Source organism: Hemitrygon akajei, chromosome 4 (genome assembly GCF_048418815.1).
Source record: "Hemitrygon akajei chromosome 4, sHemAka1.3, whole genome shotgun sequence".
NCBI classification, from domain to species: domain Eukaryota; kingdom Metazoa; phylum Chordata; class Chondrichthyes; order Myliobatiformes; family Dasyatidae; genus Hemitrygon; species Hemitrygon akajei.
The window spans coordinates 163,003,175-163,022,310 of NC_133127.1; the positions used below are offsets into that span (position 1 = coordinate 163,003,175).

Consider the following 19,136-nt stretch of genomic DNA (forward strand, 5'->3'; position numbering starts at 1 on the left):
ATGATGTAGGCAATCATGGTCCCATAACCATGACTGTTCTTGGCAAATCTTTCTATTGCCTTCTTTTGGGCAGTGTCTTTACAAGATCGGCGGTCTCAGCCATTATCAATACTCTTCAGAGATAGTCTGCCTGGTGTCATAACCAGGATTTGTGATATGCACCATACAGCCATCCACCACCTGCTTCCGTGGCTTCACATGACTCTGATTGGAGGGCTAAGCAGGTTGTACATCTTTCCCAAGGATGACCTGCAGGCTAGCAGATGGAAGGAGTGCCTTACATCTCCTTTGGTAAAGATGCATCTCCACTCTGCACCCTATGCATTTGTGTACATAGCTGTGTGCTTTGATTGACAGTAAATGAGCAAAATTAGCACAGACACCTAGTGCAGATAATGGATTTCCTTCATACACTGCTTTTGATGACTGCATCATCCAAAGCTTAATTTTCATTGCAGCATTCAAGATGATTGTCGATACCTTCAAATTCTTCGTAGTTCCTAACTTGTTGAAGTCATGAATTATCTTAATGTTTATTTTTTGCCAACAATCAGTGCCAAAATCAGTTTTTTAAAAACACAAACACACAAATGACTGCTTAAAAACTGTTTGCTCTAAGCTTGCTATAGCATCTAACTGCCACATAAGTGCACGCGATTGATGCCAATTAGAACCCATTTTGCAACAGTCTCCTGTACTAATTAAGCATAGTATCCAAAATAAACGAAGAGAATCCCAGCGATTTTCTCCATTAGATTTTGTTCTTTAGGAGTCGTCCCCAATAAGCGCTTCCCCAATTAACCAGAAACCTCTGTACTAGCTTTTTGTAAAAGAAACTTCTATACAGTAGAAGGTCCTGACTGTCCACTCTATCTATGACATGTATTATTGATTTTTAAGTGTTTTCCTTATAATACTTATGTTTGATAAGAGATTACCATTTACTTTCACAGACAAAAAAATTATTGAAATTGTAATTTATAACTTTATAAAATGAACATTATTTACTTTACACACCTGTGCTCAACTGGAATAGGTGGTGGCCAAATACTTGGATCTTTGGGAGACTCATCTTGCTGTGGCACAGAGAAATCAGTTGGAGGTTTCTCTACTCGAAAGCTTTCCAATGTGTTTACAATACTTTTCACCTGCTCATACTCTTCAACTAGCTCCTGTCGCACCTGTAAAACAAAACTCAGTTCAGCATATAGTTTCTCAGACAGAATATCTTCATGTTCTAGTCAAAGAATAAACATCTATACCCTCAATGGTTCAAGAAAAGCTCATTAAAATAACATCACTTTCTGCCATTAATCTTCAAAAGTTACAGGTCGATATATGTTGACAAAAGGGCATTTAGTTTAGTCCAACTCATAACTGAATAGAGATAAGGTGGTAAAATAAACCTCAAGAACCACATCCAAGCAGGAAAAAAGTAGCATGAGTCACATATAAAAAGCTCATACTCTGGTTCAAACTGGGGGGAAAAAAAATTGGTGAGGTGCAGCTATACTGCAGCTAAGAAAGCACATTAAGATATATACAGCATGGGCAGCACACCAGTGTGGTGTGAGGTCCCCAAAGCTGTGGGCCAATAGAATATGCCTTGCATAATGTAGGTGCACAAGCCTCAAAGCCTACCGGTTCCCATCACAACAAAGGCACCTGGAAGATGAAGAGCATCTCAAGTTCCCTGCAGCATGTCAGACTGGGTTAAACTACTGCTAAAACAAGCCACAGGCCTCCATGTTGTCTGCAGGCTCACATTATTCTCTAGCCTCTAATGAAGGGAACAATTTTATGCATTGAAATTCAAACATGTGTTTAACTGCATTTTGCAAGTTAGTATGCGTGATAGAATTCTATTTTGAGGCACACAAAATCATTGTTACACAACAGGATTTTCACTGCTCCCTTGTCCATTATGGTAAAAGGTATACATACAAGTAAGTCATTCAGAGTAGCTAGTTTAAAAGAAAGAAAATACTGGAGATCAGGCAGCATCTGTGCAAAGGGAAACAGCGTTAAAACTTCTGATTTGAAACATTTTTGTCAAAACCAAAATGTTTGCTCAAAACTCAATGATTTTTACTAGCATTGTAAATCATTACAGCTAGCTTCCATACTTAGCATTTAGAAGAATAGAATTAGATATGGCTCCAGGAACAATCTGTTTGTTCTGTTTTAGGAGAATGGTGCTGAGAGGGAAAATTAATCAGCTGTGAATGAAGGGCAGAGCAGACTCGATGGCTGAATGGCCTAATTCTGCTTCTGTGCCTTGTGGTTTTAGGTCTTAGAGCTGTAGAGTGCACGCAAGCACGTGAAAGTCGGCCTCTGATATCAGTGGGAGAATTTAAAAAGCAAGCAGAGGCTGAGGACGAGCTTCACTCCAAGTGAGGCAAGGCCAGGTAAGCTCCTTTAATTAATTTAATTACGGTACCTTAGGAGTAGGTAGGAAATACTCATGATCATCAAACTCAGGCAGGGAGCCTACAAACAAACATCTAGCATAACATGTAAGCATACATTCTGGTAAAGTACTTAGAGTCTGATATGCTCAGACAAGGAAAATACATCTGTAAGAACTTACTGCAATTTTATACTGCCACTAAAATTCAAGTATATAAGAAGCAGTCATTTTCAAGTATTCCCATAAAACACAACTTGCCTTATATGCATAGATATTATGCAAGCAGCAAATATCCCTACATCCTATTTTACCTGAACCTAAGATTCTAACCTCAAATCTTATTCATGAAAGAATAACACCTTTTGTTTACAGCTACCTTACCAACATCAAGGACAATTTCCCTCTAATGATTGCCATTCTTGATTCATCCAATGCTCTCCTAAATGGCCCTTCAACCTCCACCCTCAGTGTCTTTCATAGAGTCACAGTGACATACAGCAAAATAGCACAGAAACAAAGGCCTTCGGCCCAAATCATCCATGTACATCTAAACTAATCGCATTTACCTGCATTTGGCCAATATCCTTCTAAACCTGACCATGCTATATACCAGTCCAAATACTTTTAAATTTTATCATTGTACCTGCCTCAACCACTTCCTTAGACAGCTCAATCGATATGTGCACCACCTTTGCCTGAAGAAGTTACTCTTCAGGTTCATTTTTAAATTTTCCCCCCTCAACTTAAATGCATAGATTTTTTATTCTCTTTCCCTGGAAAAAATGACTGTGCATCTGCATCTACATCTACGTCCTTCCTGATTCTGTGCACCTCCATAAGGTCGCCTCTCAGTCTCCTATGTTCCAAATAACAAAGTCCTGGCCTGCCTAACGTCTGTCTAAAACTCAAATCCTCGAGTCCTGCAAATATTCTTATGATCACCATTATACTCTTTCCAGCTTAATATCTTTCCTACAACAGGGTTACCAAAACTGTACATAATAATTGAATTTTGTACAACTGCAGCACAACACTCCTACTCCTATACTCCATGGACTGATGAAGAACAGCATGTCAAGCATCTCCATAATTACCGTTTTCCACTTTCAGGAAATTATGCACTTGAACTTTTGGATTCCTCTGCTCTACAACACACTCCAGGGCACTGCTATTCACTGTGAAAGCCCTACCCTACTTTGACTTGTCTTGTTTGAACACTGTTTACCACTCCTCAGCCCACTCTCCTAGCTGATCAACATCTCTACTGAGTAATAACTCAAGTGTTAGAGGTAGTCAAGTTATAATATATAAACAAACATCTATATCAGGAATTCCCAACCTGGGTCCACAGACCCCTCATTTCACGGTTGGGAATCCCTGATCTATATAAAACATGACACAGAAAGAAATTTCAAAATGGAACTCATACCTGCAACCATTTCACCTTTAAAGCTGGATCTCTTATTAAATGAGTGTGTTTTTGAATCTGCTGGATCACTCCTTGGTAGTAAACCATTGAAGAATCATAGTTTCCTAAAAGGGCATACTCTCTCCCTTTCTTTACATTATCATAAATTTCTGCTAAACTCATGGTGTTCCACACTCCTGTAAGATTAAATGCATTAGAAAATGAAATAACATGTTTTATAGTTCACGTTTCAATCATGCCACTTTACTGCACTAATTTCTTTATTAACAAAATATTGATCTTTCTTGAATAAATTAAGAATGATTCACATTTTCTTCTGAGACTCTAACTCTTGGTTCTTGATACCACAGCTGGGGAAACATTTACTCTGTCAATCCTCTAAAGAATATATTATGTTTCAGTAAGTTCATTTCTTGTTCTCCAGAACATAAACCCGGTCTGCTTAATTATTTTCCGCAAATGACAAAAACCCAACAAATGTCAAGTGTACTCCTTTATTTCAAGTATATCGTTCCTTAGATGAGGAGAACAGGTCCGTATACAATACTCCAGATATGACCGCACTATTGTGAAATATAATTGCAATGTCATGATCCTAATTCTGTCCTCAAATCCTCTTGCAATGGGGGTCAAGACTCGGTTTGCCCTCTTACCTGCTTGCAGAAACTACGTTAACTTCCAGTGAAAATCCACATAAGGTCCTTTAGAACACCAACAAGTTCCAATTTCTTGCCACAGTTTATTCTGATAGCTCAATCAAAGTGAATGATCTCACACTTTTCCATGCTATACACTCAGTGGCCACTTCATTAGGTACACCATCATGTGGCAGCAACTCAATTCATAAAGGTATGCAGTCATGGTCAAGAGGTTCAGGTGATGTTCAGACCAAACATCACAATGGGATAGAAATGTGATTCAAATGATTTTGATTGTAGTGGCTATTGGTGCCAGACTGAATGGGCTGAGAAGCTCAGAAACTGCTCATCTCCTGGGATTTTCACACACAACAATCTCTAGAAATTATAGAGAATGGAGCAAAAAACATAAAACATCCAGTGAGCGACAGTTCTGTGGGTAACAGTACCTTTTTAATGACAGAGGTCTGAGGAAAATAGCCAGGCTGGTTCAAGCTGACAGAAAGGCAGAAGTAACCCAAATAACCATGCGTTACAATAGTGTTGTGCAGAACAGCATCTTTGAAGGCACAATATTGAACCATGAAGTGGATGAACTACAGCAGAAGACCTCTTTTATTTGTAACCTCAGTGACCACTTTATTAGGTACAGGATATTATCTATTAGCAGATAGGCTAATAAAGTGAATGCTAAGTGTATTTTATCCAATATATCCTCACTCATTCACTTAGCCTATCTGCATCCCTTGAAATCTCATTGCATCATCCATAGGTATAAGCACACACTACCACCTAATTCCCATTTCCATGGGGTGAAGAAGGCAGAGTTGTAACTTTACAGAGATTCATAAAACTATTATATAATTAAGAAAGATAGTCACAGTCTTCTTCCCAGAGAAGGGGAAACCAAAACAACACAGCATAGATCTGAGGACAGACTTTTCACATAATTAGTGGGTAATTAGAAAAAAGCTGCCAGCAAAGGAGGTAGAAACAGGTACAAGATTTTTTCCTTTCAGTTAGTCCTGACAAAGGGTCTCGGCCCGAAACGTCAACAGCGCTTCTCCCTATTGATGCTTCCTTACCTGCTGCATTCTACCAGCACTTTGTGTGTGTTACAAGATTTATAAAAAACATTTGGACAAGTAGATGGATAGAAAATGCTTAAAGCATAAATGAGATTAGCTTAGATAGGCACCTTGCTTGGCAAGGATTTTTTGTGCTGAAGGCCTGTTTCCATGCTGCCTAACTATATGAAACTAATCTTATACTGTAGCAAACTTGGATATATTATATTAGACTCCTCTCATTCAAATCACTGATACAAATTGCAAACAACTGAACCTCTAAATTGTGCAGCCCCCCCAATTAATCACAGCCTCCCAAACTAAACATAATCTGTCTGCTCTTACCTTGTTTTATGTCCTCATTCTTCACCTGTATATTACCCAGTACAGTATTATTTCATTTTATTTAATGATCTTGTGACATCTTATCAATGGCATCTGGAAGTCCAAAAACAATATAGCCACTGGCTCCCTCTAGATCTCGCTCAAATTTCCAGTTACAACCTCAAATAACACTAAGAGATCACTCAAATGTGAATTCCTTTTCATTTCCTTCTTTACTCTGCCCAATTGAACTAACATTTCCAAGTGCCACACACAAAATGCTGGTGGAACGCAGCAGGCCAGGCAGCATCTATAGGGAGAAGCGCTGTCGATGTTTCATCTCCTGATGAAGGGTTGCAGCCCGAAACATCGACAGCGCTTCTCCCTATAGATGCTGCCTGGCCTGCTGCGTTCCACCAGCATTTTGTGTGTGTTGCTTGAATTGCCAGCATCTGCAGATTTCCTCGTGTTTGCATTTCCAAGTGCCACATCACACTGCCTCGACTTCTTTTAGTGCCAAAGTATTCTTCTAACCCTCCCTCTCATCCTTTGAAACTATAATTAAAAATTGGATGAACAAACTTGCTGACTCACTGAAAGGTTTTCCTGAATTAGAAACACCTCATTACTTATAACATTCTTTTTTTTTATATATATAAAATCTCCTTCTAAATTTGACTGCTTCCGCACATAGAATAAAAATAATGATTGAAATTACATGATGGGAAGCCTCTGCTCACTGGAAACGTAGACTTTCATCACAGTTGCTCCCAATTCATTGCTAGTACAGGTATAATATATATTTTTTAATTCTTACATTCATCTTTTGAGAATTTAAGTGTCTCAAGAGAAAAACTATGCCAAAATTTAGACGAACAAAGATAGCCAAGATGATGTACTCTGTGTAGTTTCCTAAATCTGCACATTCTGGAGGCAACCAGAGAACACGCTATATTAAAATGTCAGAAACACTAAGGAAGCCAGGCAGCATCTATGGAAAGATAAAGAGAGTTAACATCTCGGGTCAAGGACCATTTGTCAGTGGGAAAGGGAGAAAAACAAGAAAGCCAAAGGCATTTACAGAGGAAAGAATTGAGAGTGTGAAGTGAGTTTTGGTCAACATCTTTATCAGAGGGGAAACAGAAACCACTCTCTGAGAGTGAACAGGCAAAAGGAACAGATGGAATCACTCTGCAGAGCACTGGTAAACATCCTCAAAACTGGCATTCCTGGAAGAGAAGTGAAAGTGAATCAACTGTGAATTTACTGCATATTCTCTTTATGCTTCAGATTTCTACCATCTGCAGCCCCCACCACCCAAACAATCTGTCACTGTATAATGGGATAGAATCTATTAATAACCTCATTGTGAGCGCAGGCCTAGGCAGTAACCATTTGATCGAATTTTACATTGAGATTGAGGAAAATAGAATGGGTTCAAGGCTTTTATTACAAACTCAAAAAAGGTTATTATGGAAGCAGACAAAGAGTCACAGAGTCAAAGGTTCAAAGTTATGTACAATGTACTGCGTATGTTAATCAAAATGGCTTCTTCGTTTTGTTAAAAGTAGTAATGCTTCTTTGTTATGATAAGTGTTTTCTCTCGCAGTTGTTTAGCTTTAGAATTGCTGATAACGGGGATTGTATTCATTTGTTAACCAATGGGGGAATGTTATTTTGTCTTGTGGGTCTGGGAGCTGGGTGGAGCTGGGTTTTCGTGGTCTTTTCGGGAGGTTGGGAAGAAGACGCCGAAGAAGGTGGACGTGTGCTGCACTGCTCGGTTGACCACCCGGGTGGTCCCAGGTGCAGGGACGTGGAGGTCGGAGGAACGCGACGAGGGGTCGAATGGTTCTTGAAGCTTACTGATTAGTTTTGAGGGGATGATAGTACTGGATGTTGAGCATCCTGATGTAGGCATCTTTACTTTCCAGATGCTCTAGGATTGAAATGGCATCTGCTGTGGACCTGTTGAGCCTGTAGGCAAATTGGTGTGGATTCAAGTCACTTCTTAAGCAGGAGTTGATATGTTTCATCACCAAACTCTCAAAACACTTCGTCATTGTGGATGTAAGTGCTACTGGATGATAGTCATTGAGGCAGGTTACCATGTTCTTCTTAGGCACCAGATTAATTGAAGCAGGTGGGTACCTCAGACTGCTGAAATGAGAAGTTAAAGATCTCAGTGAACATTCCAGATAATTGATTAACACAGGTCTTTAGAACTCAACCAAGTACCCAATCTGGGTTGGATGCTTTTCATACATTCATCCTCCTGAAGGATGCTCTCAGGTCAGGCTGAGACTGAAATCACAGTGTCATCAGGGGCTGTGGGAGTTTATGATGGTTCCTCCATGTTTTGACAGTCAAAGCGAGCATAGAAGGCATTGAGCTCATTTAGAAGCAAAGACCTGTTGTTACCTGTGTTCGCTGATTTCACTTTGTGAGAGGTGACAGCATTCAAGCCCTGCCACAGCTGTTGAACATCCTTCATTGATTCAAATTTAGTCCAATAGCTTTCCAGAGATCGTACCTGGACCTCTTGTAAACCTCTGAACTGACCCTCAGCAGATTGCAGATCTCATGGTTCATCCAGGGCTTCTGGTTACGCATGACTCTAAACGCCTTTGTGAAGACACACTTGTCTACAACTGTTTTTATAAAGTCTGTGACAATTGTGGCTCATACAGCACAAACAGGCTCTTCAGCCCAGCTGGTTCATGCTGATCAATTAATATATCCATCTAAGCCAGTCACATTTCCCCATATTCTTCTAAACATTTCCTGTCCAACTGTCTTTCAAAAGGTGTTGTTGCACCTGCCTCAACCACTTCCTCTGGCAGCACAATGCATAAACACACTATCCTCAATGTCAAAAAAAAAGTTGCCCATCAAACTCCTATTAAACCTCTCATCTCTCACCTTAACTTATGCTGTCTGGTTCTCGATCGCCCAAATCTGACAAAAAAAGCTGAGTGAATTTACTGTATCCATCCCTTCATGTTTTCATATAACTCTATAACAGGGGTTCCTAACCCTTTTTATGCCATGGAGCCTTACCATTAATCGAAGGTCCATGGATCACAAGCTAAGAATTCCTGCTCTATAAGATCACCCCTCAATCTTGTGCTCTACAGCGAAAACAGTTCTAGCCTTCCCAGCTTCTCCCTGTAAGTCAGTCCCTTGAGTCCTGACAACATTCCTGTAAATCCTTTTTGCACTATTCCCAGTTTAATAACATTTTTTTTCTACAGCATGGCAATGAAAACTGAATACAATACTCTATGTGTAGCCTCACCAGTACCTGTAGAACTGCAACATAAACCCCCAGCTTCTTTACCCAATGTCTGACTGATGAAGGGCAGCTTGCAAAAAGCCTTCTTCACCAACCTAACTGTCTATGATTCCACTTTCAGGCAAATGTGCCTGAACACCAAAGTCCCTTGTTGTTCAACACTTTCCAGAGCATTAAATGTGAAAGTCCTACCTTAATTTGACTCTCTAAAAAAGCAACACCTTGCAGTTTTCTGAATTAAATTCCATTTGCCATTCCTTAGACCACTTACCCCAGGTGATTGATATAGGCCTGTAATTTCTATTAACTTCCTTTATCATCACTGATATCACTTAATCTTGTGTCTGAGTTGTATATATTTCAATGCAAAGAGTATTGTAGGAAAGACAGATTAGCTTAGGGTCGCCAACCTGTCGATCACGATCGACTGGTCGATCTTTGAGACTTTCCCAGTAGATCCCGAAAAAAATGAAAAATAAATACACAAATACAGTTGAGAGATTGTTTCCAGGTTGCGGGGTTTTAGTTCCGTTCTTTCTGCCCAGTGTGCATGCGTGTAGCTCCCCCGCCACACACTACACAGTGTACTACAGTGGTCCCCAACCACCGGGCCGCGAGGAAACAATATGAGTCAGCTGCACCTTTCCTCATTCCCTGTCACGCCCACTGTTGAACTTGAACACAGGCGAAGTCACCAGTCGCCTAAACGCAGTAATACCCTTGCGCCAGGGATCACTGGTTGGCCTTGGGTAACCAGCCGGAGAGAAGTGCCATTGATATTGGCCTGGAGCGTGGACAGATGGGCGCCGCCTCTAAACCTGTTCACCACACCAAATGTTTGTGGGGAACCCAGTGCTAAAATATTCGCAGATGACCTAATTTGGGCTCCGGGTTTCGTAAGTAGCAGAGCAGCTACCTCGTTGCGATCTACTGAAAGTCATCCCTCGAGCCAAACTTTTGTCAGCCTACTTACCTAAAAAGGGGGCGGGCACGCGCCCAGTCGCACTCCTCGCTCAGTCGGTCGTTCTCTCCAGAATGTGACCACCGCAGCCCTGGCACGGGGACCTCTGGCCCTGACCTTGTCCTCTCACCCTTCCAACAACCAGCTGTACCTGGCCAAGGCATCTGGTGGCGGGCAGGCGGGAGGCTGGAGTTCAGGCTCAGATGCTATCTAATGAGACAATGAAGCACTCAAAACTGCTTCGGTACCCTGAGTCCAAGCACCCTGCATTTAAAGACAAGCCCACTGAGTTTTTTCAGCAGAAAAAACATGAGCAAGCGGGACAGAAGCTAAGAGCTGAGAGCCACGTAAACTAAATTGCGGAATAGACTGGACATAAGGAACCTCCTTCAATTATCGCTGTATTCCGGTCGTGTTTAACACCCCCTCTCCCCCTCCCCCCCCCCGCAAGAATATTGTCAGCATTAAGCCGGTCCATGGTGCGAGAAAAGGGTGGTGACCCCTGGTGTACATATATTATTTCTTCTTCCGGGTTGCGGGGTTTTACTTCTGGTCTTTTCTGCCTGGTGCGCATGCATGTGACTAACCAACTTAGTAAGTTGATCTTGCCTTCCACTAAGGCTGAGGTAGGGGATCTTGGGTTTAAAAAGGTTAGTGACCACTAGCTTAGGGCATAGAACAGCACGTGGAATTATGACACTGTAGACATTAGTGAGATTTGGTTGCAAGAGAGCAGGTATGGCAGCTCAATATTCCGGGGTTCTGTTGTTTTAGATGTAATAGAGCAGGAGGGATTGAAGGGGCATTTCTAGGGATTAAAGGGGGTGGAAGAGCAGCAGAGAGAGGCAGGTGGGCAAGGAGACAAGGTGAGAGAAGGAAAAGGGGATGGGAGATGGTGAAGGAGAGGAGGGGTACAAAGCATTACTGGAAGTTCAAGAAATCAATGTCATGCTATCAGGTTGGAGGCTACCCAAATGGAATATAAGGTGCTGTTCCTCCAACCTAAGTGTGGCGTCACAGTGGAGGAGGCCACGGACAGACATGTCAGAATGGGGTTGGGAAGTGGAATTAAAATGAGTGGCCACTGGAAGATCCCGCTTTTTCGGATGAAGCATAGGTGCTCAGTGCAGCGGTCTCCCAATCTTTGTCAGCTCTCACCGACATACAGGAGGCCACACCAGGAGCACCGCACACAGTACATGACTTCAACAGACTCACAGATGAAGTGTTACCTCACCTGGAAGGACTGTTTAGGGCACTGAATGGTGGTTAGGGAGGAGGTGTAGGGGCAGGTGTAGCACTTGTTCCGCTTGCAAGGGTAAGTGCCAGGAGGTGATGGAAGGTGATTTTAACTTGCTAGTTCTTGACTGGGACTCCTATACTGTAAAAAGGCTGGATGGGATAGAGTTTGTCAAATGTGTTCAGGAAAGTTCCCTTAATCAGTACCTAGAAGTCCCAACTAGAGAAAGTGCAACACTAGATCTCCTATTAAGGAATGAGACAGCAGGTAACAGAAGTTTGTGTAGGGAACACTTTGCATCTACTAATCAAATACCATTAGTTTCAAGGTAATTATGAAAAAGGATAGGTCTGGTGTTCAGACTGACATTCTATATTGAAGATAGGTCAATTTTGACAGTATCAGAAAGGATTTAGCAAGTGTGGATTTAGACAAATTGTTTTCTGGAAAAGGTGTACTTGGTAAGAGGGATGCATCCAAAAGTGAAATTTTGAGGGTACAGAGTTTGTATGTTCCTGTTAATATAAAAGGGAAGAATATGCTAGGGAACCTTGATTTTCAATAGATTTTCCTGGTTAAGAAAAAGAAGGTGGTGCATAGCAGGTATAGGTAAGAAGGAGCAAGTGAGGTATTTCAGAAGTAAAATAAGTGAAAGAGAGCACATAAGAAGGAAATCAGGAGGGCTAACTGAAGACATGAGGTTGCACTAACTGACAAGGTGAAGCAGAATCACAAAGGTTTCTGTGGATATATCAAATGCAAAAGGATAGCAAGGGAGCCGAAAGAGATGTGGGAGATGGACAGAGTCTATAGAAGCGAGACAAAACAGCAGTGAGTTCATAGACCATATACAGATACAGAGGAGGAGATGTTTGCTGTCTTGAAGAAAATTGTGGTAGATAATTTCCCAGGGCCTGTCAAAGTATTTCCCAAGACCTTGTGAGTGGCTAATGCAGAAATTGCAGGGGCCTTAGCAAAGATATTCAAAATGTCCTTAGCCATGGATGAGGTGCCAGAGAATTGAAAGATAGCTAATGCTCTTGCTTTTTTGTTTAAAAAGGCTCTAAAATTAAGCCAGGAAATTTATAGGCTGGTGAGCCTGACATCAGCACTGGATAAGTTATTGAAAGGTATACTAAGGAAACAGATACAGTATTTGGATAGACAAAGACTAATTAGGGATAGTTAACATGGCTTTGTGCATGGCAAGTCGTGTCTAACCAATCTTATTGAGTTTTTGGAGGAAGTTACGAGAAAAGTTGACGAATGCAAGTCAGTAGATGTTGATTACATGGATTTTAGCAAGGCTGCTGACAAGGTCCCACACAGGAGGTTGGTCAATAAGGTTCAGTCGCTTGGCATTCAGGATGAGATAGTAAATTGTATTAAACATTGGCTTCACTGGGGAAGCCAGCGTTAATTTCATTTTTTTATTTTATTGCGATACAGAAAGGATAGGCCCTTCCAGTTCTTCAAGCAATGCTGACCAACTATCCTCCGATTTAATCCTAGCATATTCAATTTACTATGGCCAGTTAACCTAACAAGTCAAGTCTAGTCACTTTTATTGTCATTTCGACCATAACTGCTGGTACAGCGCATAGTAAAAATGAGACAATGTTTTTCAGGACCATGGTGTTACATGACACAGTACAAAAAACTAGACTGAACTACGTAATAAAAAAAAACAACACAGAGAAAGCTATACTAGACTACAGACCTACACAGGGCTGCATAAAGTGCACAAAAAAAGTGCAGGCATTTACAATAAATAATAAACAGGACAGTAGGGCAAGGTGTCAGTCCAGGCTTCGGGTATTGAGTCTGATAGCTTGGGGGAAGAAACTGTTACATAGTCTGGTCGTGACAGCCCGAATGCTTTGGAGCCTTTTCCCAGACAGCAGAACAACTGGTTCCAACATCAGGAGGGCCTTAAAGCTCTCGCTTCTTTCTGGATAACAGACCCAACCTGTTACCCTCCACCACCACTCTCCTCTGTCTGGCAGAACTGGTCCTCACTCTCAATAATTTCTCCTTCGGTTCCTCCCACTTTCCCCAAATCAAAGGTGTAGCCACTAAACCAAAGGTGAGCATGGCTCACAGATAATCCTGCCTTTTTGTTGGCTACGTGGAACAGTCTATGTTCCAAGCCGAAGGATTGCTCATAAGCTTTTCCTACACTACATCGACGACTGCACTGGGGCTGCTTCCTGCAACCATACTGAGCTTGTTGACTTCATCAACTTTGCCTCCAACTTCCACCCTGTCCTCAAATTTACCTGGCCCATTTCCAAGACCTCCCCCCACTTTCTCGATCTGTCTCCACCTCTGAGGGCAGTTTATCTACTGATATCTTTTATAAACCCACTAATTCTCGTAGCTACCTGGACAATACCTCTTCTTACCCTGTCACTTGTAAAAATACCATCCTCTTCTCTCAGTTCCTCCGTCTTCACCGCATCTATTTTCAAGATGAGGCTTTTCATTCCAGAACTAATGAGATGTTCTCCTTCATTAAACAAAGGGGATTTCCTTCCTCCACCATCAAAACTGCCCTCACCTGCATCTTTTCCATTTCATGCATATCTGCCCTCACTCCATCCTCCTGCTGCCTCACTAGGAAGAGGGTTCCTCTAACTCTCACCTACCAACCCAGTAGCCTCCACATCCAGCACATAATTCTCCATAACATCCTCCATCTCCAACAGGATCCCACCAACAAGTACATCTTCCTCCTGGTACTTATCCTTGCAAGCAGAAAAAAATCCACACCTGCTCCTACATCTCCTCCCTCACTACCACTCAGGACCCCAAACAGTCCTTCCAGTTCCAAGCGGCAGTTCACCTGTGAATCTGTTGGGGTCATCTACTGTATCTGGAGTTCCCTGTGTGACCTCCTGTACATCAGTGAGACCCAATGTAGATTGGGAGATGGCTTCACCAAGCACCTATGCGCTGTCCTCCAGAAAAAGCAGGATTTGCAGGTGGCCACCCAGTTCAATTCTGCTTCTCATTCTTTTATGTCAGTCCATGGCCTCTTCTACTGCTGCAATGTGGTCACACTCAGGTTGGAGGAGCAACACCCTATATTCCATCTGGATAGCCTCCAACCTGATGGCATGAACATTGATTTCTCAAACTTCCAGTATTATAGAGGAGTTGGGATGTTATGTTGGAGTTGTACAAGATGTTGGTGAAGCCTAATTTGGAATATTGTGAGCAGTTTCAATTACCTACCTACAGAAAAAATGTCATCAAGATTGAAAAGAGTACAGATGTTGTCAGGACCTGAATTATAGGAAAAGGTTAAACATGTTGGGACTTATACCTACAGCATAAAAGAATGGGGGGGGGCGCAATTTGATAGAGGTATACAAAATTATGAGGGATATAGACAGGGTAAATGTAAGCAGGCTTTTTCCATTGAGGTTGGATGCAACTTAAACTGGAAGTCATGAGTTAAGGGGAACATGAGGGGAATTTCTTCCTTCAGAGGGAGGTGAGAGTGTGGAACAAGATGCCAGTGCAAGTGGTGAAATCAAATTCAATTTCAACATTTAAGAGAAATTTGGATAGGTACATGGATGGAAGGGATATGGTCCAGGTGCAGGTCAACGGGACTAGGCATATTAATAGTTCTGCATGGACTTGATGGGCCAAAGGGCCTGCTTCTGTGCTGTAGTGTTCTAGACCTCAGTGTCATCTCCATACCTTGTACATTCTTATCAAAATCATTGATATAAATGACAAACACCAATGGGCCCAGTACTGAACCTGAAGCACACCAATTCCAATTCAAAAGTGAACAAGCAATTTAGTTTGCAGACCAATCAATCATTTAACAGGATTTTTCAGATTAATAGATACATTTTAACAGGAAATAACATAAATTTAAACATAATTGGACCAAGAGTTGCAGATGAGAAGATAGATTTTTAAAAAGCAAAGAATAACTAAAAGATAAAGGAGAAAAAAAAGTCTGAAGCAAGCTAACCAGGTTCATAAAAAAGTGTTAAAAATCCCTACAGACTTTTAAAAAAAGTTAACAAATTGTATTATAAAGTTTTGATATAAGCCCTTTCTGAAAGGGGTTTAATTCAAATAAATTCTCCAAAATGCCTGAAGACACAAAGTTTGGAAAAATAGGAAGTACAGTATTTAAAAAATTCCTAATCTGTAAATATCTAAAAAAATGAAATCTAGGCAAATTATATTTATTAGATAACTGCTCAAAAGACATAAAACAATTATCCAAAAATAAATCAGAAAATCGTAGTAATCCTTTAGGCTTCCAAGCCACATAAGCTTGGTCTATAATTGAAGGGTGGAAAAAACAATTGGATACAATAGGAATATTTAAAACAAACTGAGTTAACCCAAAAAATTTCCGAAATTGAAACCATATACGTAAAGTACGTTTAACCATCGGGTTGTCAATTCGTTTAAGCAATTTAGAAAGAGCAAAAGGGAGAGAAGTCCCCAAAATAGAACCCAAAATATTATAAATATTATTTATAATATAATAATGAAGATACGTTCAGAGCCCCTTTATAAGACAAAAAATGATTGGGAAAGAGAGCTCAACCTTATTATTCCTATTGAGAATTGGGATAAAATTCTTCAATTAGTTAATACATCATCTATATGTGCTAAACATTCATTAATACAGTTTAAGGTTGTATACAGGGCTCATATGTCCAAGGATAAATTGGCTCATTTTTATTCCTATATAAATCCTATTTGTGATAGATGTCAATCTGAAATAGCATCTTTAACTCATATGTTCTGGTCGTGTCCGTTTTTGAAAAAATATTGGAAAGATATTTTTGATATTATCTCTGCAGTATTGAACATTGATTTACAACCCCATCCTATTACCGCAATTTTTGGTTTACCAATGATGGACTCACTTCATTTATCTTCTTCCACTTGTCGAATGATTGCATTTCTTACACTAATGGCTAGAAGATCTATTTTGTTGAATTGGAAGGAAATTAATCCTACTGTATTTCATTGGTTTTCTCAAACTATGTTATGTTTAAATTTAGAAAAAATTAGAAGTGGTGTATTTGACACTTCTACTAAATTTGAAAAGATATGGAGACCATTTATTCAATATTTTCATATGATGTAATAGGACCCTGTTCCAGGCCTATTTGATTTTCCAGTTTTGATTTCATATATGTCAAGAGGATCGGAGTTGACGACACTGATGATTTTGTATTTTTGTGAGTTATTATAAACAGCCCTTTTTTTCTCTCTTTTTTATTTTTTCTTTTTTTTCTCTTTTGTTTTTTTCTTCTATTAGTTATTAGATTAGTTTTTTTGCATAATGATTTTTTTTCTTTTTATTTTATATTATGATACACCTAGGTTTGCCTTGTCTGTATATTGTATCATTTATGATGTGGGGATACTTATTTATACTGTAATCATTGTTCTTGTAATCTTTTATAGTTAGTTGAAATATGTACGTTTGTAATCCCATTATCTATGTACCAATTTTATTTTGTTGTTATTAATAATGATAATAAAAAGATGGAAAAAGAAAGAAAACTTAACAAATTGAGTTTTGTGCTTCAGAAAGCTGTTGAAATTAAGTAGAGCAAGCTGTTAAGAGAAAAAAAAGTCTGCAATAGATATAGATAGGTTAAGTGTATGGACAGTGATCTGGCAGATGGAATATGTAAAACTGTAAAACTGTCTAATCTGGTAGCAAAAATTTTAAAAATCCTTTTATCCAAGTGGTGAGAGTTCAAGGTGCAGAGATATTTGGGTGTCATTTTGCATGATTTATAGTAGTATGCAGGATCAGCAAATAATGAAAAAGTCAACTGAATGTTCTTTTTTTGTTGATGGAGAAATTGCAAAAAGCATTAGTGAGACGACATTCAGAGTGTTGTTGTACAGTTCAGTCCATAAGACATAGGAGCAGAATCAGGCCATTTAATCCATTGAGTCTGCTCCACCATTCCATCACGGCTGATTTAGTATCACTCTCAACCCCATTCTCCTGCCTTTTCCCCTTAACCTTTGACACCTGACTAATCAAGAACCTATCAACCTCTTTAAATATTCCCAACGAATTCCACAGATTCACTACACTCTGGCTAAAGAAATTCCTCATCCGTTCTAAAGGGATTCTGAAGCTGTGACCTCATTCCCTCTACAGAAAGCATCCTCTCCACATCCACTCATCTAGGCCTTTCAGGTCTCTTTGGCCTCCTATCTAGGTCCATCCAGACATATCTAGTATCGACGTCCTTTATTCAAGGAAGGGTGTAAATGCATTGAAAGTAGTTCAAAGGTTTATTTGGCAAACACCTGGAATAAGCAGGCTACCTAATGGCAAAAGGCTGCGCCAGCTCGCCTTGTATCAAAACGGGGCAGAGCTGTGAACGGGACGTTTAATCAGGTGAGAGAATCTGGAATTAAAAAGTCATAAGTCTTTGGAACCCTCTTCCTCAAGGGGCAATAGAATCTTTAAATATTTCGATGGTCTAGGGGTGAAAGGGTACCTAGGGTAAGCAGTCAGATCTGATGATTTTACTAAACGGCAAAGTAGGTTTGAGGGGCTACGGCCTAGTCCTGCTCTTAATTTGCATGCTGGATGTAAAATCCACGAAGACGAACAAACACAACTGCACATAGTAACGGTACGGCACTGATTTGGAAAATAACACTTAACATGTCCAAGCAGTTGGGTCTGGGAACTGTTCACTTTTAGCAGTTTACGAATTAAATTCACTTTTAGACAAAACGACCTGATTGGATATGCAAATTGTGTATTAATATTCCACACATGAAATTAAATTTAAACTGATTGCCGGCTGCCCAGAGAACGTGCAGAGATAACCGATTTTCTGATCACACCATTATTCCCATATTACAGCTCTGGTTGCACACACAATGGACACCGCCCTCCTCTCTGTAACCCGAGACCGTTTCCAACCAGCGCTTCTCGTCTCCAAGACAACCATAACCCACAAAGGCCGCAAACGCCGAGAGGACGTGCGAAAACCTTAAACCACGCTAGGTGGTATCTTTAACTCCATTTTCCCCCTCACTTTGGCTGTTTTTGACTTTTAATTGTCAAATTATACAGGTGACAATCAGACATAATCTCCCGACGCACGATGGGATTTGTAGGCTACATTAACATCTGCCGGGGCCAACACCGCGCATTCTGACTACAACCCCCACAATTCTTGGCGCCGGAACCGCTTCCAAACTGCAGAGCGGCGATTAGGCCGCGCAGGGGAGATGCGGCTCGATATTCACGCACGGTTTAGGGTAGCAGCTGGTGTTGCAGCAGACCACAGCCTTACGTACCTGCCTTCCTCTCAGGGCCCACCGTTACCCCTGTTTGATCCGGAGGCAAGCGGTGGTTAGTGTCGGTGAGCTGGAGGTGTAAGGGTTGAGCCGCTTCCAGTCCGTTACCGTTACCCCGGCAGCGGACAACCAACAGAACTCGAGCTGTGGAACCGCGCATTCGACTCAAACCCTGCCGAGGAAACCGGCCAATCAGCACGAAAGCTGAGCACGGGCGCGGGAGGTGCTCAGCGAAATGGGGCAGCTTAAACCTGAGGCAGGAGTCGGTCGTTGTCTCTCATTAACGTGCAACAGTCTAAAGTGTTAGCTTTGCCACCCTCGCCACAGTTTTTATACCTCGTGTCAGCAAAAACAAATGTATTCTCTCCTTCACCCTTAAGAAGACACGGGAGCTATTTGAAAATATTTCCCTCAGCCTCCTGAAAACTGACTTTTGTACGAAG

At 40.9% G+C, this 19,136-nt stretch overlaps 1 protein-coding gene across 1 annotated transcript in view; it reads right to left on the bottom strand.

The window, feature by feature from the left end:
- katnal1 (katanin p60 subunit A-like 1) overlaps positions 1-18,931 on the bottom strand; it is a 29,666-nt gene extending 10,735 nt beyond the window's left edge. The window contains exons 1-3 of the mRNA XM_073043841.1: positions 18,694-18,931; positions 3,840-4,015; positions 1,018-1,181 (exon numbers count right to left, since the gene is read on the bottom strand). Coding sequence (XP_072899942.1) covers positions 1,018-1,181; positions 3,840-4,015; positions 18,694-18,853 — 500 coding nt within the window. The 5' untranslated portion in view covers positions 18,854-18,931. The remainder of the gene's footprint in view (positions 1-1,017; positions 1,182-3,839; positions 4,016-18,693) is intronic.
- Positions 18,932-19,136: the final 205 nt, after the last annotated feature.